Genomic DNA, 21951 nt, shown 5'->3' with positions numbered 1-21951 from the left:
AACCATAAAGAACCCAAATCGAAATAGGCATACATACAAAATAAACAAAGATAGTTCCAGAACCCCGGACAAACCAAAAATACTTAGGATTTTCAACACGATGAACCAGGTAGGAAAAAAAATAAACAAACCATTTAAATCTAGTAAAGTCATATGACAACACTGAAAATAAGAGGAGAAGTCTTTTAAAAGAGATTAAGAAAACCTTAATCTTTGAAGACGAAGAGTCATTTTGAAAAAAGAAATCGGAGAAACCTTTGAGAACAACACCAAGAGGTTTATAATATATGCAGATCTAAGGTAGATCTGAAAGAAGATGGGAAAATCTTTAAAGCCAGGGTTTCGGAGAACCTAGAAAAAATGAGAAAACTTCGAAAAGTTACCGATCTAGCCGGAAAAGTTGCAGATCTTACTCGAACGGCCATGAATGGCCAAAAAAAGACCATGGATAGAAGTTGAGCAAGGACTGGACTATATCTCTTCAAGAACTTTCCACGAAATCATAAAAGCGGCCACCAGGAGACATAGGAGACAAGTACACATCTCAAACAACCATGGAAGTCCATGGATTGAGTGAGGATCGAAGGGGATTTAGGGTTAGTTTGGGTGGCGGCGGCTAGGTTTTGAGTGAGGTTGTAGAGAGAATTAGAGAGGAAAGGGGATTCAAGGGCGGTGGGTTGGTAGGAAATGAATTAGGTTAGGGGGTCGTTTGGGTTTATTTTAGGAAGGAGAAATGGGGACTGTTGATCCGGGTTATAAAATTGGGTTTGAGCTTGGTCTGATGGGTTCAATTGGCTTGGGAATTGGGGTTTGATTTAGGCTATAATTGAAATACAATTTTGGCTACAAGTTAAATAGCCACTTTTCCCCTTTTAATTTATAAGAATAGTAAATAGTTTCTAAAAATTAATGTTAAAGGCTAAAATGATTTATAATACATAATTAACAATTTAAAAATACAGGACCCAATTTTATGAATATAAAACCTAATTAAACCTTAAAAGGGCTAATATTGCAATTATGTGCAATTTAGCTTTAAAAATACTAAATAAAATTGTAAAAATATGTGAAAATTAATTTAGCCATATTTTGGCATAAATATAAAAATCCAATAGATGAATTATAAAAATAATAAATTTGGAAATAATTATTGGGATTTTATGGATAAAAAGGGGGAAATAAATAAATTAAAAAACCTTTAAAATTATGAAAAATAATAAAACCCTTGGACATGCTTATATATGCATACATATACTATTTTGAAGGTATTTTGCATATTAAAAATATATAGGGAAAAATTGGGTATCAACAATACTCCATATGCCTAGCAACATAAAATATGCCATGATCATAAAAAGTTCTTAGTTCTTGTTCAAAGATTTAAAGGAGCAAAAGTTGTTCGTGGCAAGATCAAGTAAAAGTGTTTGATAAATTCCTCAAATAAGGTATGTTAAGGCTAATCCTTCCTTCTTTTGGCATGATTCAAGTAACGATACATAAACGTAATGCTATTCCATAAGTGGTTCTACTCTTAGCAGTTAAGGATGTCTATGTTATTCATTCTTGTAAAATGATGTTCAAGCATGTCTAAGTATGTTTCTAAGTCTCTATTAAAGTATATGATAAAGATGTTAATATTATAATATAGTGATACATGCATCTTCATGCATTTACCACCGCGCTATGGCCGGTTGGGCAGTCATGCATATTCATTTACCACCGTGCTACGACCGGTCGGCAGTCATGCATTTACCACCGAGCTACGACCGGTCGGGCAGTTACCACCGATAGGGAAGTTATGCATCATTATTTACCATTGGTTAGGTAGTCATATATTTACCATCGTGCGAGAGCCGATCGGGTAGTTACCATTGATCAGTTGGGCAGTCATGCATCATATGCTATGGATAATAGTCTCAAAGAGAAGCATTATATATATATATATATATATATATATATATATATATATATATATATATATATAGTAACTATGCATATACATGGATTCAGGTTGATTCTTATATGTCTTTAATTAATATTAACTTCGGGTTATGTTTCAGTTTTGCTTTACATACTCAATACATTATTCATACGGATGTCCTTTTATTAGGGACGCTACATTCTTGTCTGCAGGTATAGATAATTAATTTGATGAACCCTCATAGTAGACGAGGTTAGCATTCAACAAAGGATCGGTAAGACTCCATTTCATTCAGAGTGTAGTCGAGTCTAAAAGTTATCGTGTCAGAGTTTTGCTATAGACTTATGGGTTAGTTGGGGAACTGTCCTATTTGATTTCAAATAATCTTAGAGGCTTTGTGGACTGAGGTTCATTTTGTACAGTATGTCAGAGGCCTTGACAGCCCATATGTATTCATGTTTTAATAACGATGGTTCATTGATACAATGTTTGCCCACTTATATAGTTATACATTATGAGTTGTGGTCATGTTGGCCCATGATAGTTACAGAAGAAAAACAAATGAGTTACATAGTGGTTCACTCGGGCCAGTACGACACCGGGTGCCAACCACGCCTCCCTAGGTTTGGGGAGTGACAGAGTGGTATCAGAGCGGACCGTGTCCTAGGAAGTCTACAAAGCCGTGCCTAGTAGAGTCTCACCTATGGGTGCGTTGTGCGCCACATTTATAATTGAGAGGATATAGGAAATTTAGGAAATGTTACCCTTCTTTTGTTTCTAGATAGTGCCTTAGAGCTGAGTCGTAAGAAGTCAGTATAAAGTTTCCACCGAATTTTGTATGCACGAGAGGTGCATGTATCACAGTAGAGCTTTAAGGCATAATTTCCACCTATGTGGAAGGAAGATTATGAAAGATACATATGATACGATGCAATATTGAAAGGTAAGTAAGGTAAAGGTGAAGAAAATACGAGATACTCAAGTACAAAAGGTTACGAATAGTCGAGACTTGAGATAGAGCCACATTAATGCTTATCCACTCCCATTAATTAACCAGCAATTTCTTAATTAGCTTAATTACTTAGTTAATCTCCCACTAAAAATAAATAATTACCCAATTATCCACATAATTAAGAATTATCTCAAATAACTTAAAATACTACACAATTTTAACATACCTTTTTCACCTTACTATCATGGTCATGTGGTATATTACTTGTCCATAAATACGGGGTATTATAGCTTGAACCGTATTTTATCTCAAAATGTCAAACTTCGACCAACCTCATTTTCTTCAACTCGTTTACCCTCTCACCTTCACGGCTTTACTTATCAATTGTTATAAATATCATAAACACTTATAACCTCAGAAGCAATATAGGGGTTTAATATTGACTAAGTAAGTCTTGGAGCTATGTGGCAAGATTAGGGAGTTTTGGTGGCTTAGTCATCAAATTATTGGGGTGGATAAGTAATAAAAATGTTTGGATAGGTTTGATAAGCCTCCCAATGTGGCAAACAAGAAAACTCCAATAAATGACTCTTAAGTCATAGAGCAAGATGGCACATTTAGGAAATTGGTGGATAAGTCAGGTAGAAACATCACCTCCCCCCCCCCCACACGTGGCAACAAGTGAAAATGACTCAAAAATTTAAATAGTAACTCTTTGGTTTATGAGATTAGGTGGAATTTTAGGGGAATTTGTGGGCTACCACATGGCATGAAGTTTCCCAAGGGTGGCACCAATTTGCACATGAGTCATAGCACTTGATGTGCATCATTTACACTTGAAATGCAAGTCTTAAGCTTTCATGTTATTCTTTGTCAATTTAAGAGATAGAAAGGAGATTGCAATCTTTCCTTATATTATTAGGGAGTCTCTTACTTTAAAAATATAGCAAAAACATACATTCATGATACTCCATATACCCAGCAACATAAAATATGCTATGATCATAAGAAGTGCTTAGTTCTTGTTCAAAGATTTAAAGGAGCAAAGGTTGTTCGTGGCAAGCTCAAGTAAAAGTGTTTGATAAATTCCTCAAGTAAGTTATGTTAAGGCTAATTCTTCATTCTTTTGGCATGATCCAAGTAATGATACATAAACATAATGTTATTCCATAAGTGGTTCTACTCTTAGTAGTTAAGGATGTATATGTTATTCATTCCTGTAAAATAATATTCAAGCATGTCTAAGTATGTTCCTAAGTCTCTATTAAGGTATATGATAAAGATGTTAATATTATAATATAGTGATACATGCGTCTTTATGCGTTTACCACCGTGCTACAGCTGGTTGAGCAATCATGCATATTCATTTACCATCGTGCTACAGTCGGTTGGACTGTCATGTATGTACCACCGAGCTACGACTGGTTAGGCAGTTACCACCGGTTTGGCAGTTATGCATCATTATTTACCACTGGTTGGACAGTCATACATTTTCCATCATGCCATGGGTAGTCAAGTAGTTACCACTAATTCAGGTTTATTCGTATATGTCTTTAATTAATGTTAACTTCTGGTTATGTTTCGGTTCTACTTTACATACTCAATACATTATTTGTACTGATGTCCTTCTGTTAGGGACCTTGCATTAATGCCTAAAGGTATAGATAATCAGTTTGACAAACCCTCATAGTAGACGAGGTTAGCATTTAACGAAGAATCGGTATGACGCCACTTCATTCGGAGTGTAACCGAGTCTACAAGTTATCGTGTCAGAATTTTGCTACAAACTTATGGGTAGGTCGGGACCCTGTCCTATTTGATGTTGAATAATATTAGAGTCTTTGTAGACAAATTTTCATTTTGTACAGTATGTCAGAAGCCTTGACGACCCATATGTATTCATGTTTTAAGAATGATGGTTCATTGATACAGTGTTTTCCCACTTATAGTTATACATTATGAGTTGTGGCCATGTTGGCCCATTAAGTTATAGAAGAAAAACAAATGAGTTACAGAGTGGTTCGCTCTGGCCAGTATGCCACTGGGTGCTAGCCACGCCTCCTCATGTTTGAGGCGTGACAACCAGCTTTTATGATCTGTAAATACATCAACATGAACACCATATAAGTAATGGTGCCATATCTTAAGTGCATGGACAACCGCAGCTAACTCGAGGTCATTGGTCGAATAATTCCTCTCGTGCTTCCTCAAATACCTTGAAGCATATGCAATTACCTTCCCATGTTGCATCAGGACATATCTTAACCCGACACCTTAGGCATCACAATACACGTCATAACCCTTTACACTCTCTATAAGTGTTAGAAGTGGAGCTGAGGTCAACCTGTTCTTAAGCTCTTGGAAACTCCGCTCGCAAGTCTCTATCCACTGAAACTTAGTTGCTTTCTATGTCAGCTTTGTCAATGGTGCCGAAAGGGAAGTAAAACCCTCTACGAACCTCTACTAGTATCTTGCTAAGCCTAGAAAGCTACGAGCCTCTATCGGAGCGGCAAGACTTGGCTAGGATTTCACATCCTCAATCTTCTGAGCGCCTACCTTTATACCTTCACCGGATACATTATGCCCCAAGAGTGTTATAGACTTCAACTAGAACTCGCATTTAGAAAACTTAGCATACAACTTACGATCACGGAGGGTTTGGAGTATCGCTCATAGGTGGTCTGCATGCTCCTCCTCTGAACGTGAATAAACCAAAATATCATCATTAATACTATCAAGAACAGATCTAAAAATGGTTGGAATACACTATTCATCAAGACCATAAATAAGGTGGTTGCATTTGTCAACCCGAAGGACATGACAAGGAACTCGAAGTGGCTATATCGGGTCCTGAAGGCTGTCTTTGGAATATCTTTCTCCTGAACTCTGACCTGGTGGTATCCCACCTCAAATCTATCTTTGAAAAACATCTAGCCCCATGCAACTTATTAAATAATTCATCGATCCTTAGAAGTGGATACTTATTCTTAATACTTACCTTGTTCAGCTGCCTATAATCGATACACAACCTCAGCGAGCCATCTTTCTTTCGTACAAATAGTACAGGTGCACCCCAAGGTAAGGTACTATGCCTAATGAAACCTTTCTCTACCAAATCTTTTAACTTCTTCTTCAACTCCTTCAATTCAGTTGGTGCCATTATATACGGAGGGATGGATATTGGTTGAGTTCCCGGAAGTAAATCGATGCTAAAATTAATTTCCCGTTGTGGAGGAATACCTGGAAGCTCATCTGGAAACACATTTGCATACTCTCTGACTGCTGGAATAGACTTAAGTGTAGGCATCTCAGCATCTACATCTCTAATTAGAACAATATGATAAATGCACCCTTTTGTGATCTCGCCTTCATATATGAAATAAACCCACCTCTAGGTGTTGCTGTATTACCTACCCATTCAAAGACTGGCTCACCTGGAAAAAGAAATCTGGCTGCCTTTGCTCGACAATCAACTGTGGCTTAGCAAGATACCAATCAGTCCATGCCCATGATAGCGTCAAAATCCATCATCTCTAGCTCAACCAGATCAACTGAGGCCTGACAACTACAAACTGTCACCGTACAACCTCGGTAAACCTGTCTAGCAATAATCGGTTCTCCAACTAGTGTAGAAACTCCAAAAGGATCAATCAGTATTTCAAGCACTATACCAAACCTCCCTGTGACAAATAGGTAATATACAATAAAGTAGATCCCAGGTCTATCAAGGCATAAACATCGAGAGAGCAAATGGTCAATATACTTGTCACAACATCTTGTAAAGACTCCTGGTCTTGTTGACCCACTAAAGCATAGATACGGTTTTGATTACTACCTGAACTAGAACCTCTACCTATGCCTCAACCTCTACCAGCTGAAGGCTGATACTTGCACCCCGAAGGATGCACGAACATAGATAAGCTTGTTGCTAAACTCGTTGGTTGTGCCATACCCCAGAATCCCTAGATGTATAACAAGCATCGGAACCTGCTCAGCGTTGGCCCAAGAGTCCTCTACCACAGATGTCACACCGTAGTGAAAATGACCATGTCTGCTCTGAACCTCGCTGATCGTTGCAAACCCGATGCTTGTGAGCTCTCACCTGGTCCTGACTAAGTATAGTGGTCACACTTGTAACCCTGTAACTGAGGCCTAGGTCGCCGTCCGAAGTACTGGGGCATATAACTACCCTGAGACTACTCTTGAGACCTGACAAATCTCATCCTCTTACACGGCCCTTGCTTACTCCTCTTTGTACCCTACTGTCGACGCCTTCCCCTTTTTATATTCTAGGCAAATTCTTGAATCCATGAGATATCCATACTATCCTAAAATGTAGTAGTGGCACATGCCTCGGTCAACTCTAGGGCCAACCCTGCTATAAACCTGTGGATCCTGTCCCCCATAGTAGCAAATATGGATGGAGCATATCTGGCTAATGAGTACAGAGACTATACTCTCCAACACTCATATTGCCTTACTTGAGGGCTAAAAACTGATTGACTCGAGCCTATCAGATCTTTTGCGGTAGGTACTGGTCAAGGAAGGCATATGAAAAATTCTCCCAAATAGCTGGAGGTGCATCACATCCCCTAGACCTCTCATATCCCTCGTACCAAAGGATGGCTATATCTCGGAGTCGAGAAGCTTCTAGCTCAACTGCCTCTTTCTCTGTGGCATGCATAACACGGAATATCCTATGATGCTGATCTATGAAATCCTATGGTTCCTCCCTCAGATTCGTCCTCATGAACTATGGGGGACTCAAAGCAATAAACTCTCAGACCCTTGAACTCCTAGACCCCTCAAAAGACCCTGCACTAGCTGATGCCCTAGCCTGTTGCTGGGTAGCTACCAACTGTGTCAACAAATGCACCGCACTCCTCAAGTTATGATCTGATGGAAGTGGAGAGGGAACTGGATGTATGGTATCCCTAAGGATCTCCTCAGGTGGCGGAGAAGCCGGTAACGGATGACTAGGGGTCTCGCCCTGGGCCTTAGACTGGGCCCCATCTACTGGGGGTACCCTACTGGTCCCCTCACCCGCTGTTGTATCTCCCCTCTGACTAGTTTTAGTCTTTCTAGTTACTGTCGTCTCTGTATGCAAACACCAATAGGTATGTTCAACTCAAATTTCCTATAACTCTGTTCTACAATACGATTTAGATTTTAATGAAGGGTAACCAACTGCTAAATGCCATGTAGTTCCCTACTTATATAATGTGGTGCACAACACTTTTATAAACAAGACCCTACTAGGCACGACATGTAGACTCCCTAGGACAGAACTGCTCTGATATGAAGTTTGTCATACCCCAAACCTGGGGGGGCGGGACAGGCACCCGGTACCTCACTTAACTTGGGGTACAAACTTGAGACTGAGGGACTCTAAACATACAACGTCATTCCTTGGCCATAGGGCCACATTGCAAGATAATTTGTGAGACAAAATATAAAACTGAACGGGAACTAGCTCTAACTGAACATCAATATAAAGCTAGGTCGATAAGGCCCTTATAACTACTACAGCTGACTCATAGTATATGTCTACAATCCTCCACTAATGGATGTACTGTGGTCGGAACATGGCCCCTAATTACCCATACTATATATAGATATATGCACAATATGTACTATTACTCTAAAGGACATGGAGCTTACCGATCAAGTTGATCACAGACGGCACCTACAGAGGAGGTCTACTAGAGTGTCTATCGGAACCTGCATGCATGAAATGCAGTGTCCCTTGGAATGGGACATCAATACGAAATAATGTATCGAGTATGTAAGGCAATAAAATAATTAAAAGCTGAACAAAAGTGATAATATAATAACTAAAAGTAACTAGGGTTCAAAGATGATTTGGAGATACACTTACATGCTAATACTGACTCAACTCTCTCAATATAATAAGTAAAATAGATGTTTGGTCCTATAAGGCTCGTAACGTGTAACTGCTCTGCCATAGTAGGCTCGCTCATAGGCTCTCGACCATACTAGGATCTATATCTCGGACATTCTGGGCTCGCTCATAGGCGCTCGGACACAAAAAGCTTGCTATATAACTTACATTTGATTAGAGGCTACCCAATAGGGGCCTGCCTGCCGATTATAGCTCGGTGGTGGTGAAAATACTATAATAATGTATATATCTAGACTCTCTATTCTCTATACTGAAAGAAGACAATATTAAACTAAATATAAAGTCCCGATAAGGGAGAATACTGTAACTCATGAGACTACGATAATGTACGTACATTTAGGAGTACGAACTTCTCTTTATATCTCTTTATCAAACGCATGTAGCTAGGGGATCATGCCAAAATGAAGGAAAGGTTTAGCCTTAAGATACCTTATCACAATATTTCCAATAACCACATTGAACTCTCCTCTTTGCAACTTAATCTACAACAATGATAATAATACTATCATTAAGTTACAAAAGGTACAACTATCGCACAATGAACACACTTATTTTGTATTAAAACGGGCAGCATCTCCCCTATAATCTTTACTTCCTCCCAATTTGAGATAACACCAACAACAAAAGAACACAATAATAACAACATATATACATTATTTTCCAACCTTATATACATCACAAAATACAACAAAACAACCCAACACACCCCAATCTCTTCATATACAAAACGACCACTGTAGTAATGTCAAACAACCCAAAAATGGTACGACGGATAACTAGACCACCACCCTGCATTTATGTGGGGTCTCTCCACACCCTTTCTCCTCCAAAACTCCCTAACACAGTATTAAAACACACAATCTAACAGCAACACAAAACAGCCCATAAAACAGTCCACTACAAGCTGAATAATTCGAACTCACAGCTCGAGATCACCATCCCGTGAGTTCTTACAATTATAGAACGAATTCCCATATGTTTCCAATAAAAAAAAGGGATGAAAGAGAGCAGTATACTCACCTTATTTGTTGAATATCTCATCTCATATCTTTATCCTTCAAACCTGAGGTCTTTCTCCAACTAGAACTTGAAAAGGAGAGATAATCAATTAGGGTGTGTGTGCAATTTTTAGGAGGATTTTGCAGGTCTTTAAGTCTGGTTATTTTGCTATAAAATGAGTTTTATAATGCAGGAGATAAGCCCTTAAATGGGCTCTTTGTCCGACCCTAAATAACCCCTTTTTGGACATATTTAATCCTCACATGTAAGCAAGCAGGTGACACACCTAATTGTCACCTAGCAGTCAGTGCAGTCTCGCAAAAATACATATATCTCTCTTCTCTAATGTCCTATTGACAAAAAGTTTAATGCGTTAGAAAATATACTCATAGGTCTTCAATTTTATGGGTGGAACACCCTGTAACTCTAAGTATTGTTGGATAAAATTGTAGTTATATTTGACCCAAAGTTAATAAAACTTATGAATATAACTTGTAATGACTTTCATCGACTTTTGTTCCAAAACTCGCTTGACTTCAAATATTAATACATGACTATCATAAAACTAAAATAAATCATAACATAACCATGTTATCATGTTAAGAACCCCAGTCTCACCACAAAGTTATAGGTTATAACATTCCTAACTTGTCGGCTTTCGACAAACCATTATTTCTTTAATTCCTTTAGCTTCTGAACCTTCCAATGCTCTTTGTAATTGTTTTTCATGATCTTCAATATTTGTAACCTCCAAGGTAACATGATAACTTACTTTATATAATTCTAAAGATGATCTCATTTTTGGTCTTACATTAGTTTGCTTACGATACACTTTTACGTATGAAAATATGGGGTGTAACACTGTTGCCGATGATTGATGTCTTATTTGATCAGCTCAGGGTGCCAATGTGTTTTCAAAGATTGATATGAGATCTAGCTACCATTTGTTGAATATTAGGGCATCAAATGTCCCTAAGACTACTTTTCAAACTCGGTATGGTCACTATTTTCTATTGATGTCATTTGACTTCACAAATTTCCCAATAACAATTATTGATTTGATGAACCGAGTATTCAAGCCCTATTTGGATTCATTTGTGATTGTCTTCATTGATAATATTTTTGTCTACTCACGCAGTCAAGAGGAGAATGATCAACATCATTGAATCGTACTTTGTACCATGAGGGATAGTCAGTTATATTCTAAGCTTTTAAAGTGCGAGATCTAGTAGGACTCTATTGCCTTTTTAGGCCATATTGTATCTTTCGAGGGAATTAAGGCAGATTCTAAGAAGGTTAAGGTAGGTTAGAACTGGCCTAGACCTACCTCAGCTACAGAGATTTGGAGCTTCATAGGTTTGGCGGGTTATTATCGCTGGTTTGTGGAGGGGTTTTCATATATCTCAGCCCCATTGACTAGATTGAACTCGAGGGTACCCCATTCAGGTGCTATGATGAGTGTGACTTGAGCTTTCAAAAGCTCAAGACTACTTTGACCACAGCTCAAATTCCAAATTTGCCATCAGTATCGAGTTCATATGCAGTTTATTATGATGTTTCATAGATTGGCATCAGATGTGTCTTGATGTAGTAGGGTAGGGTGATCGCTTATGCATCACGTCAGTTGAATCCTCATGAGAAGAACTACACCGTTCATGATTTAGAGTTACCAGCCATTATTCATGTATTGAAGATTTGGAGGCATTAACTCTACGGCATGTAATGTGAGGTATTCACAAATCATCAGAGTCTATAGCACTTGTTTAAGCAAAATGGTCTAAACTTGAGGCAGTGCAGGTGGTAAGAGATGTTAAATGACTATGATATCACCATTTTGTAGCATCTCGGGAAGGCCAATGTGGTGTCTAATGCCTTGAGCAGAATCATGTAGATATGGGTAGCGTTGCATATATTCCAGTTGGTAAAAGACCTCTAGCATTGGATGATCAAGCTTTCACCAATCGGTTCGTGATGCTAGATGTTTCGGAGCTTAGCCAGGTTCTTGCTTGCATGATTTCTCGGTCTTCTTTGTATGAGCGCATTAGAGCACATCAGAATAATGACCCTTATTTGCATGTCCTTAAGGACATGGTGCAGTGGGTTGATGCCAAGGAGGTTTCTATTGGAGATGATAGGGTGTTGCAGATGTAGGGTCAAATTTGTATGCCCAATGTGGATGGGTTGCATGAGTTGATTCTTGAGGAGGCCCATAGTTCATGGTATTCCATTCATTTGGGTGCCGCCAATATGCATCAGGTTTTGAGGCAACACTACTGGTGAAAAAGAATGAAGAAAGATATATTGAAGTATGTGGTTCAATGTTTGAACTGTCAGCTGGTGAAGTATGAGTACCAGAGGCCGAGCGATTTGCTTCAAAGACTTGAGATTCCCGAGTGGAAGTTGGAGCGTATTACGATGGATTTCGTTATTGGGCTCCCACAAACTTTGAAGAAATCTGACACAGTGTGGGTTATTATGGATAGACTAACCAAGTCTGCAAATTTCGTTTTGGTTGTGACCACCTATTCTTCAAAGTAACTGGCTCAGATCTATATTCGGGAGATTATTCATCTTCAAGGCATGCTTGTGTCTATTATCTCTGATCGATGCACATAGTTCACATCATATTTCTGAAGAGCTGTGCAGTGTGGGTTAGGTACACGGGTTGAGTTGGGTATAACATTTCACCCCTAGACAGACGGCAGTCCGAGCGCCCCATTCAGATCTTGGTAGACATGCTAAGCACCTGCGTTATGGATTCGGGGGAGGGGGGGTCATGGGATCAGTTATTACCGCTTGTGGAGTTTGCCTACAATAACAACTACTAATTGAGTATTCAGATGGCTCCTTATGAGGCCTTATATGGGAGGCGGTGTCGTTCTTCAGTTGGTTTGTTTGAGCCGGGAGAGGATAGATTGTTGGGCACTGATTTGGTTCGGGATGCCTTGGAGAAAGTCAAGTTAATTCAGGATAGGCTTCTTGCAGCACAATCTAGACAGAATAGTTATGCTGACCGAAAGGTTTGTAATGTTGCATGAATGATGGGTGGGAAGGTTTTGCTAAGAATTTCTCCCATGAAGGGTGTGATGAGGTTATGGAAGAAGGACAAGTTGAGCCCTTGTTATATTGGCCCCTTGCTTGAGCGAGTTGGGGAGGTAGCCTATAAACTTTCATTGCCACCTAAACTATCGGGTATTCACCAGTGTTTCATGTCTCTATGCTCCTGAAGTATTATGGTGATCCGTCTCAACACGGTTTACTTGATGATAATTTAGCCTATGAAGAGAGGCCAATGGCTATTCTAGACTAGCAAGTTCGAAAGTTCAGATCTAGGAGTTATTCCTCTTTGAAAGTGCAATGGAGAGGTCAGCCCGATCAAGGCAACTACGTGGGAGTCCAAGTCTGATATGCGGAGTAGATACCCACACCTTTTCACCAGTCCAGATAATTTTCTATGTCCATTCAAGGACGGACTTTTCATTTAGACGTGGAGAATGTGACGACCCGATAGGTCATTTAGAGTACTAGCCCTTATTTCTATGTATCAAGACCTCTATTAGATTCATTTGATGTTTCTTGATTTGCGTGCATACTCTGTGCCTTTTCCCGAAAAGTTCTTACATAAAAATTTGAAGAAAATATGATTTTTTTTATTTAAAAATAACTTAAGTTGACTATAGTTAACTTTCTGTGTAAGAGATCCCAAATCCATGTTTTTACGATTCGGTAGGTCCGTATTGTGATTTTGGACTTGGGCGCATGCCCGAAATTGAATACGGAGGTCCCTAGGTTGATTTGACTTGTTTTGCCAAAAACTAGTACTTTGAAAGTTGGAAATTTCCTAGATTTTGACCATAGGTTGACTTTACGGCTATTGGATTCGGATTTTGATTTTGGGACTTGGTATAGGCCCGTTTTCTATTTGAAACTTTTCCGTAAAATTTGGTACAAATCAGAGTTAAGTTGATAAGATTCGGACGCTCGGTTGTGATATTAGAGGTTCTTTGAGTTTTCTTTGAAATTTCAAGTATTTTGACATCCGATACGTAGTTCTAGGTGTTATTTTGGTGTTTTGATCGTGGATGCAAGTTTGTATGATGTTATAACATTTGTGTATATGTCTGCTTTGGAGCCCTAGGGGCTCGAGTGAGTTTTGGATAGCCTACGAACCATTTCAGACTTATAACAGTCAAAAAATATCGGAACAAACGAGGTTGTTATAAAGAGGTTTGACTGTATATGCTAAATAGACTGTCACTATAAAAAAAATACAAAATAGATTGCCACTATACAAAAAATATACAAAATAGACTGCCATTATACAAAAATATATAAAATAGATATTTCGGGCTATTAGATATAATATATTTGGGTCGGAGGGCTATTTCGTGTCAATAGGAAAAAATATGGGCTATTAAATTTTTGAGGGGCTATAGAGATTAAAATAGCACGGTCTAGCCAGTTTTCGGACTGGTCATTCAAAAATAGCCAGCGTTTGCCATGTCATTGAGAAATAGCCATTATTTTGCTGCAACAGAGACCGGTCCAGCATAATATACTGGAGTTTGATGCACCTGTGTATGAGCTTCCAGCATATTATGCTGGACCGGTATACTTTGCTGGCTCCAGTATAATATACTGGAGACTGGAGCACCGGTGCTCCAAACTCCAGTATATTATGCTGGACCGGTATATTATACTGGAACTCCAGTATATTATGCTGGAGTATTTTTCCAGATTCTGAACAGTGTTTTCGTTCAGATTTACATGAAAAATGGTTAAATTTCGATTATTTTTGAAGTTGTGGCTATTTTTGAACTATTTTTGAATTTCTCCCTCTATAGAGGGTAGTTTTCTATTTATTTATTGACAAAACTACCCTCTATAGCCCCTCAAAATTTTAATAGCCCATGTTTTGTCCCACGTACAGAAAATGGCCCTTCGGCCCAAACATATTGCATTTAGCAGCCGAAAGGAATGAGCATGATAACACAAGCACCTGTAGCTCAGTGGATAGAGTGTTGTTTCGTAAGAAAAATGTCGCAGGTTCGACCCCTACCTGGTGCAATAGAGTAACCCTTTTTTGCCACGATCTATTTTGTATATTTTTTGTATAGTAACGGTCTTTTTTGTATAATGACTGTATATTTATATATTTTTTGTATAGTGACAGTCTATTTAGTATATATTTTGTATATTGACAGTCTATTTTGTATATAATTTATATAGTGACACTCTATTGTATATAAATTGTATAGTGACAATTTATTTAGTTAATTTTTGTATAGTGACAGTCTATTTTATATATATTTTGTATAGTGACAATTTATTGTATATAAATTGTATAGTTACAGTTTATTTAGTTACAGTATATTGACAGTCTATTTTGTATATATTTTGTATAGTGACAATTTATTTAGTTAATTTTTGTATAGTGACAGTCTATTTTGTATATATTTTGTTTAGTGACAATTTATTGTATATAAATTGTATAGTTACAGTTTATTTAGTATATTTTTGTATAATGACAGTCTATTTTGTATATATATTGTATAGTGACAGTCTATTTTGTATATTTTCTGTATAATGACATTCTATTTTTGTATATCTACTGTATAAAAATTTTATAGTGATAGTCTATTTTTATATATATTTTGTATAGTGACAGTCTATTATTTATAAATTGTATAGTAACAATCTATTTTGTATAATTTTTTTATAGTGACAATCTATTTTGTATATATATATTTTGTATTATACCAATATTCAAAAAATAATGCTCTATATGGTGATGACTCAGCACTCCATTGTCATTGATTCTTTGTTGTTGTTGTTGACATACATCCATTTGAGGCTTATGGACAATGGTTTTCATCTAAAAATTTTGATCGATCGGTAACGTTGACCGCGACACGCCGTTCTGATTTGACTAATGATCGACGACAACAGAATCATTGTCGTCCGTCCGATTCAACGACCCGTTCTCACCCACGGCTATGATTGTTCCTTCTTTCAGCAACTATGTGCCTAGTACTGGTCCTTTTTTCTCCTTCTTCTTTAAACCTTTCTTTCCCAATTTAGGTTCTGTGAAAAAGCCAACACGGAAAAGAAAAAGATCAGTCATTTCAATCCTAATTTATCAAGTTGGAGTTTTAATATCATAATTTCCACCAAACAGAATTATCAGAAAAAGAAAAATGAAAATCGATATTTGTACCTGCTGGGTCTAGAGGGCGGTGCAGGTGATTGAGGAAAACCCTAAGACTAAGGAAGGGATTATTTAGAAATTTACCGACTATTTGCGCCGGGCGGAGAAGATCCGAGCTGCGTTGGATGAGGGTGGGACCGGGCCAGGTCAGAATGGAGGGGATGCGGCTGTGGCGACAAGACGAAGATGAAAACCAAGGATGGCGAAGATGGGGAGGATTCTAAGGCTATCCTTTTAATTAGTTTTAGGCTATAAAATGCATACTACAATTTTGTAGCTAGGGGTTGATATTAGTTTCTACTGACCGGCCATAAATGAAGTTTGCTCTTATTTATCTCACTATAACCCATTGGGCTGATCGGTAGGCCCAATTTAGATTTCCCATTCAAACGGGTCAAAAGCTAACATAATCCGTGTCAATGGCGTTTGAGCTAAAAATATCAACAGAAACATGAGATCAAGTAAAGAAAGCAAAAGGAAAAACAAGTATGCTTCATCCCCAACAAGAACCCGACCCGTTAAACCCTCAGGACCCGACTCAAGACCTCCCTATTCCAGGCTATCTCCTCCACCATCAGCTGCTCTCCTTGAGAGTGAAATTGTCACTGATTCAGACTTGGCTTTGTTTGAGAAGCTTGAAATTTCTTCTAATAACAATCCAAGAAGTTTCTCGTATAGTGTGAAGCAGCAGTGTTGGGAGAAAGCGGAGAAAGTGAAGGGTAGAGACCCGGACCGATGGCGCCGCGACCCGTTGGGGAACATACTGTTTCGGAAGCTTGTGGGTTGTCCTGGTTGTCTATGCCATGACTATGACCATATTATTCCCTATTCCAAGGTACTTTTCTTCCAAGTTCTCAATTTTTAATCCCTCGATTTCGTTGTGTGTGAATCTGTTTGGTTGGAAATCGAGTATGAGGAAGAAAGAAAGATTTGACAGGTAAATAATATACCAAAATGCTCTTAGAATCTACTTCTTTCTCCATTTCAATTAATGTGACTGTAGTTTGGCTCGGCATAAGTTTAAGAAAAGAATAAAGACTATTGAAACTGTGGTCAACTATATATATGTGGCTATAAATTTTTTTTTTGAAAAGTATGTGGCTATAAGATATTTGAAACTTGTGGTTTGAAATATTCCGTAACATTTATGTGACTATAAAAGTTTCTCATTAAGATAAAATGGGTAAAATAGAAAGTTTAAAGTCAAAATTGTTTCCAAATGCAAAAATATGTTATTCTTTTTATGTTCTAATAAGGAAAGTGTCACATGACTTGAAACGGAGGGAATAGTTATTTTTGATGCCATGTAGTTTTTGTAGAAGTATGTCATTAATGTTAAAAGGGGAAGTTAGAACTAAAGTTTTCATAAATATAGAAAGCTGTCAATTTTTATAAATAGACCACATACAAAATGAAACAGATGGAGTATCTTTTAGATTTATAAGATGGACAAGTCTTGTGGCTATGCAAAGCATAAGCCGTTCAGACTCAAGTCCCTATCTGGATAAAGTAGGAGAGTTGTGTAAAAACTATCTTGTGAACAAAGTGAACAGACCGTTATGAAAAATAAGTGTGGCATCACTAGTAGGGTCACCGGAGATAGATGTAGTGCCTTCGCAAGGATCACTTGGAGATCGGCACACTACCGTCGGAGCTGGCACCGGAAATAGAAATGTTGCTGCTTGAATGGTAGGAGTTACTTAAACATTACCACAATTGTAGAGCCTCTGATACCATTTTTAGTAACAAAAGAAATAAAGAGATACATATATAACTTGATGATTTGGTAAATATTAAGCATCACTTTTTTCAATCAAAAGATACAGATGATATTTCCAGTGTGGGACATCTCAAAAAGAACTTTACATTTCTAACATTCTAAACTAACTCTTTAACATTCTAACAACCCATAAAAAAGGCTCTGTAACATTCTAACGAATTAGCTTCAGAGAAGTTTGGAGCTTCCGCTTGTCCTTTTTCTGGAAAAAGGAAAGGAAGGAAAACAACATAGCGAGACAGGTGCTTAGGACCACCGCCAGATAAGTACAAGCTACCTGTGTCTCTATCGAGATAGTAGAGGTGGCGATACCATGTGGAAAAATAAGAGAATAGAGATAGTAGATGCAGGGGTACCATGTGAGAAAATAAGAGGGAATACTTGATCATCTGATAAACACAGGACAGAGCTATTTATATGTGTTAACATAATATACATGATATTTGCACACTGCAAGACAATATCTAACATCAAAATTGATCCTTTGAACATTATAGCATTTTAATAAAAACCCTTGACATTCTAACATATAAATTTACCAACTCAAAGCTCTGCACTGAAATTTTCCTTGTGGTACTTGTACCTCACTCCCGAGGAAAGAAAAAGGAAAGTCAAAAGTAGAAGTTACAATAATTCATAAAGACCTGAATTGGGGGTATGACCGTTCTTCCTTAGCTTGTATAACGAATCTCATTTCATTGTTAGGATTGTTAGAGTAATCTGTCAAAGACATTCTTCTCATGGACTGCATGATTAGAACTTGATAACGTTTCATGATTTTTTTTTTCTAATCTCAGTTCTTTTGCATGTTCATTTTTCATTTTATCACACCTGTGATTGCAGATATATCCAAAACTGAGTCAAAATTCAAACAAGTAGTAGAAGTTTTCTTTTCTTCCCAAAAATTCTGCTCAGTCTTAATTGATCGGGACCTCGTTAAACTTTGCAAAAGCAAATAAGAAGATGAGGAAGAAGCAAAAGAAGAGTATATTGTATAGGAGGAATTGAGAGACATGTCTATACTTCTGGGAAAAAAATACAAGCATGCTTAGGTTCATAGAATGCACATTGTATAAATGGCTTTGCTAAACAACTAGTAGTTTCCAACATCTTCATTTCTGTTCCTTTCTTCCTTTATTTCTTCTTCTTGGGGTTTGCTACAGAAGGTGGGGCAAGTGCTAAACTTGCTAATGAAATTGTTTTGTATATTCTATTTTGTAATGCTCTATGATATGGCGACTTCTAGCCTTAGCTTTGTGGCATCAACCGAAAAGCTTACATTATAAATGCCATATTTTCTAAACTGTTGTATTGATTATAAATGTCTGCTTCTTGAGAAGATGGACTAGTCTTTTCAAGCCACTGTCTGTTATAGATGCTTTATTATTGGCCTTTTGTTGGACCGACAAAATTTAGAAAGTAGACATTTTTAATTGAGGTTATCTGTTTCAAATTTTTGCAGGGTGGACAAAGTACATTAGAGAATTGCCAGGTTCTGCAGGTGAGATTTTTTTTCCTGTAAAACATATCTGTTTGTGCTTTATGTGGAGTATCTTGAAAAATTCTTAGCTGCACTATGGCATTCTTATGGGTGTACTGTTATTGTCTGATTCATTTTGACAGTTAATCTGTATGATAGTTTATACTAAGTGCTGCTTTAGAAGACAATGTTTCATTAATGATTTGAAACATATTCTACTTTATCTGTTAGCTGCAAGTTCATCAGAAAAACAAGGAGTATTAAGACTATTTAGGGATTATAGTCACTTGCGTATCTTGTGCTTTTATCTCCTTATTTTTTTAGCTGCTTGGGTTCTCCATTTATATCCATGTTTTCTGGACTAGTTATTTGTTTGACTGCTCCTTTGTGATTGCTGGAAGTTTAAAATCTGGTACATTTCTTAGATCCAGTGCCAATCTCAGGAACTTGGCTAGCCAACCTTCACTCCATCCTCCCCTTCACCCAAAAAGAGGGGGAAAAAAACCAAAGAGAAAAGAAAAGGTTATGATTATTTAGAGAGTGGGTAGAAAATGGTTTAGTGTGTCTAAGAGTTGACATAATTGATGGTACGACTCTCTTCCTGCAGGCGACAGTTAATCGATCCAAGGGGAATCGAACTGATATATCAAAAGCTGAACTTATTAAGAGAAGTTCTTATTGTCGGGTTTCAGGTAGATGCAGTTTTGTGTTCAAGTATTTATAGTTTATGATTTACCTCTGCCAATTAACCTTTTAAAACTACATCCAGGTCATGACATGGATCTTCTTGAACTTTCTGCCTACGGCAATGTCCGTCATGCGCAAGATTCCGGGGGATGTAAAATTCAGTGAGTCATTAATTAGATAATTTCAGTACAATTTCTTTGTACAAGATACTCAAGAATGACATTGATACACTTCTGTTCCTTAATCAAAGGAAAGGGGGTCTGTTTGAATTTAGGCCTAATATTCGTGTATCAAATTGCCCGCAGTTGTTAACTCACAATTGTAGCTAGCTTCAGGATCCTTGCTACTTGTATTTATTCTCTTTACAAATCAATTAAAGCTCTTCACTACTTCCACTCTCACCTCTAATTTTCTTCTGTTTTTGGCCTCGCTTTTCTATTTTCTGTATGTTTATACGTGCAAGTTAATACCCTTCTGTCCATTCTGGAGTAGACAAAGGAAGTGGCTTGAAAAGTGGTATTACTGGTTAATGAAAGCTCGAGGAATTTTGTTGAGAACCTTTCAGCTTCATGTAAAGCACTTCTGACTTGTTTTTCGTAGTTTGTGTAGGTGCAGCCACTGGGTTGTTGTTGTTGTGTAGGTGCAGATTAATTACCTCTGCAATCATGCATAGACCCTAAGAAGTCGTTAAAGGAGTTATTCTTGCTCACAACCCCTTAAGGTTTGCACGCACTCTCTTTCGATAGAAAAAGGAAGAACTACCTAAATTGTTTGAAAATTGCGTCTGTTGTTTTTTATGGTTACCTTTAGGCTAGAGATTGAATACACACAAGGCAGTTAGTCAGTAGCAATCAGGTAGTTAGCACATTTTGAAGGCTGATGGTGATGATATTTTGTTTCATATTCTCATATTCTTAAGTATCCAGCACGTTGATAGTTGCCAATTTCACGAAGCTATCATTACAGTAGAGTGTTGCTGTTAAGAAAAGCTGAAGCAGGCATAGAGTAGCCGGTACCGGTCAAAGAATTGGGTGAAAAGCATGGTTTACTAGGTTCAAGTTCTAGCATTAGACAAATACCGCTAGGTAATTTCTTTCATATGCATTAACGTTGATGGACATAGTTATCCCATAACTGTGCTCATGAGAGGTAAGAGATAGTATTGATTAAAGATATCGATATCTGGCCAATATTCGGAGTTCAGGTCCTATAGGAATCACATTTGAGTTGACGCCAATTCCTCACTTTTTGGTGTCATTGGCTATCTGATGGTGATGTAGAGTTGGGTCTGCTGCAAAATCTCGCATAGAAGAATCTTGAGCGGACATCTCTTTTCACATAGGAATAACTCCATAAACAGGGCAAACAAGCAATAAATGGGAAATAAATAAATAAACCATAGTAATGAAACTGCAATACTTGGCTCAGATACAACGACCGTTGTTTGTATTGTTGCTAATCTCAAGCACCCGAATAATTAGCTGCAGAATTTGGTGAGAGAGAATGACAATGGTTGCCAAACTCTGAGGCCAGGAAAAAAGAAAAAGCAACACGAAATTGGTAAGAGTTAAGAATCATATATATATATATATATATATATATATATATATATATATATATATATATATATCATGCTTGACATCAATATGGAAGATGTTAGAGCTGTAGAGCATGTAGCCGAGAGTCAATGTTACTAAATAGATGAGAATCCTATAACTGGAATTTTGTGGTAGTTTAACTAGAACAAGACTTTTTTTATGATGGTATCGAGGGAAGCTTGTTTGTATCTCAAATATTCTACCGAATACTTACTATTCCCAGCAATACAAGTATCGGGTAACTATGTTGACTTACACTTAGGCATTTGAGAAGAAATTATACCCCACCTTTGGATGTAATTTCATTTTTGGGATTTGAACCTGAAACTTCATGGTTCTCCTCCCACTTTATTGACTAATACACTACAACCTTCGGTGCTTGATATTTTAAGACACTTGTAACCAA

The 21951-nt window shown here is 37.6% G+C and overlaps 1 protein-coding gene across 1 annotated transcript; it reads left to right on the top strand.

Annotated features, from left to right (window-relative positions):
• The first annotated feature begins 16420 nt into the window (after nt 1-16420).
• Nucleotides 16421-20348, top strand: LOC104218482 (uncharacterized). Its single transcript, XM_009768978.2, has 4 exons — nt 16421-16838; nt 19243-19281; nt 19868-19952; nt 20030-20348. Exons 1-4 carry the CDS (start codon nt 16455-16457, stop codon nt 20110-20112), a joined length of 591 nt encoding a protein of 196 aa, XP_009767280.2. The 5' UTR covers nt 16421-16454; the 3' UTR covers nt 20113-20348.
• The last annotated feature ends 1603 nt before the right edge of the window (nt 20349-21951 follow it).

The sequence above is a fragment of the Nicotiana sylvestris genome, chromosome 10, assembly GCF_000393655.2.
Source record: "Nicotiana sylvestris chromosome 10, ASM39365v2, whole genome shotgun sequence".
NCBI lineage: Eukaryota > Viridiplantae > Streptophyta > Magnoliopsida > Solanales > Solanaceae > Nicotiana > Nicotiana sylvestris.
The sequence above is the reverse complement of the archived record's forward strand: the minus strand, read 5'-3'. Positions and strand labels throughout refer to the sequence as shown.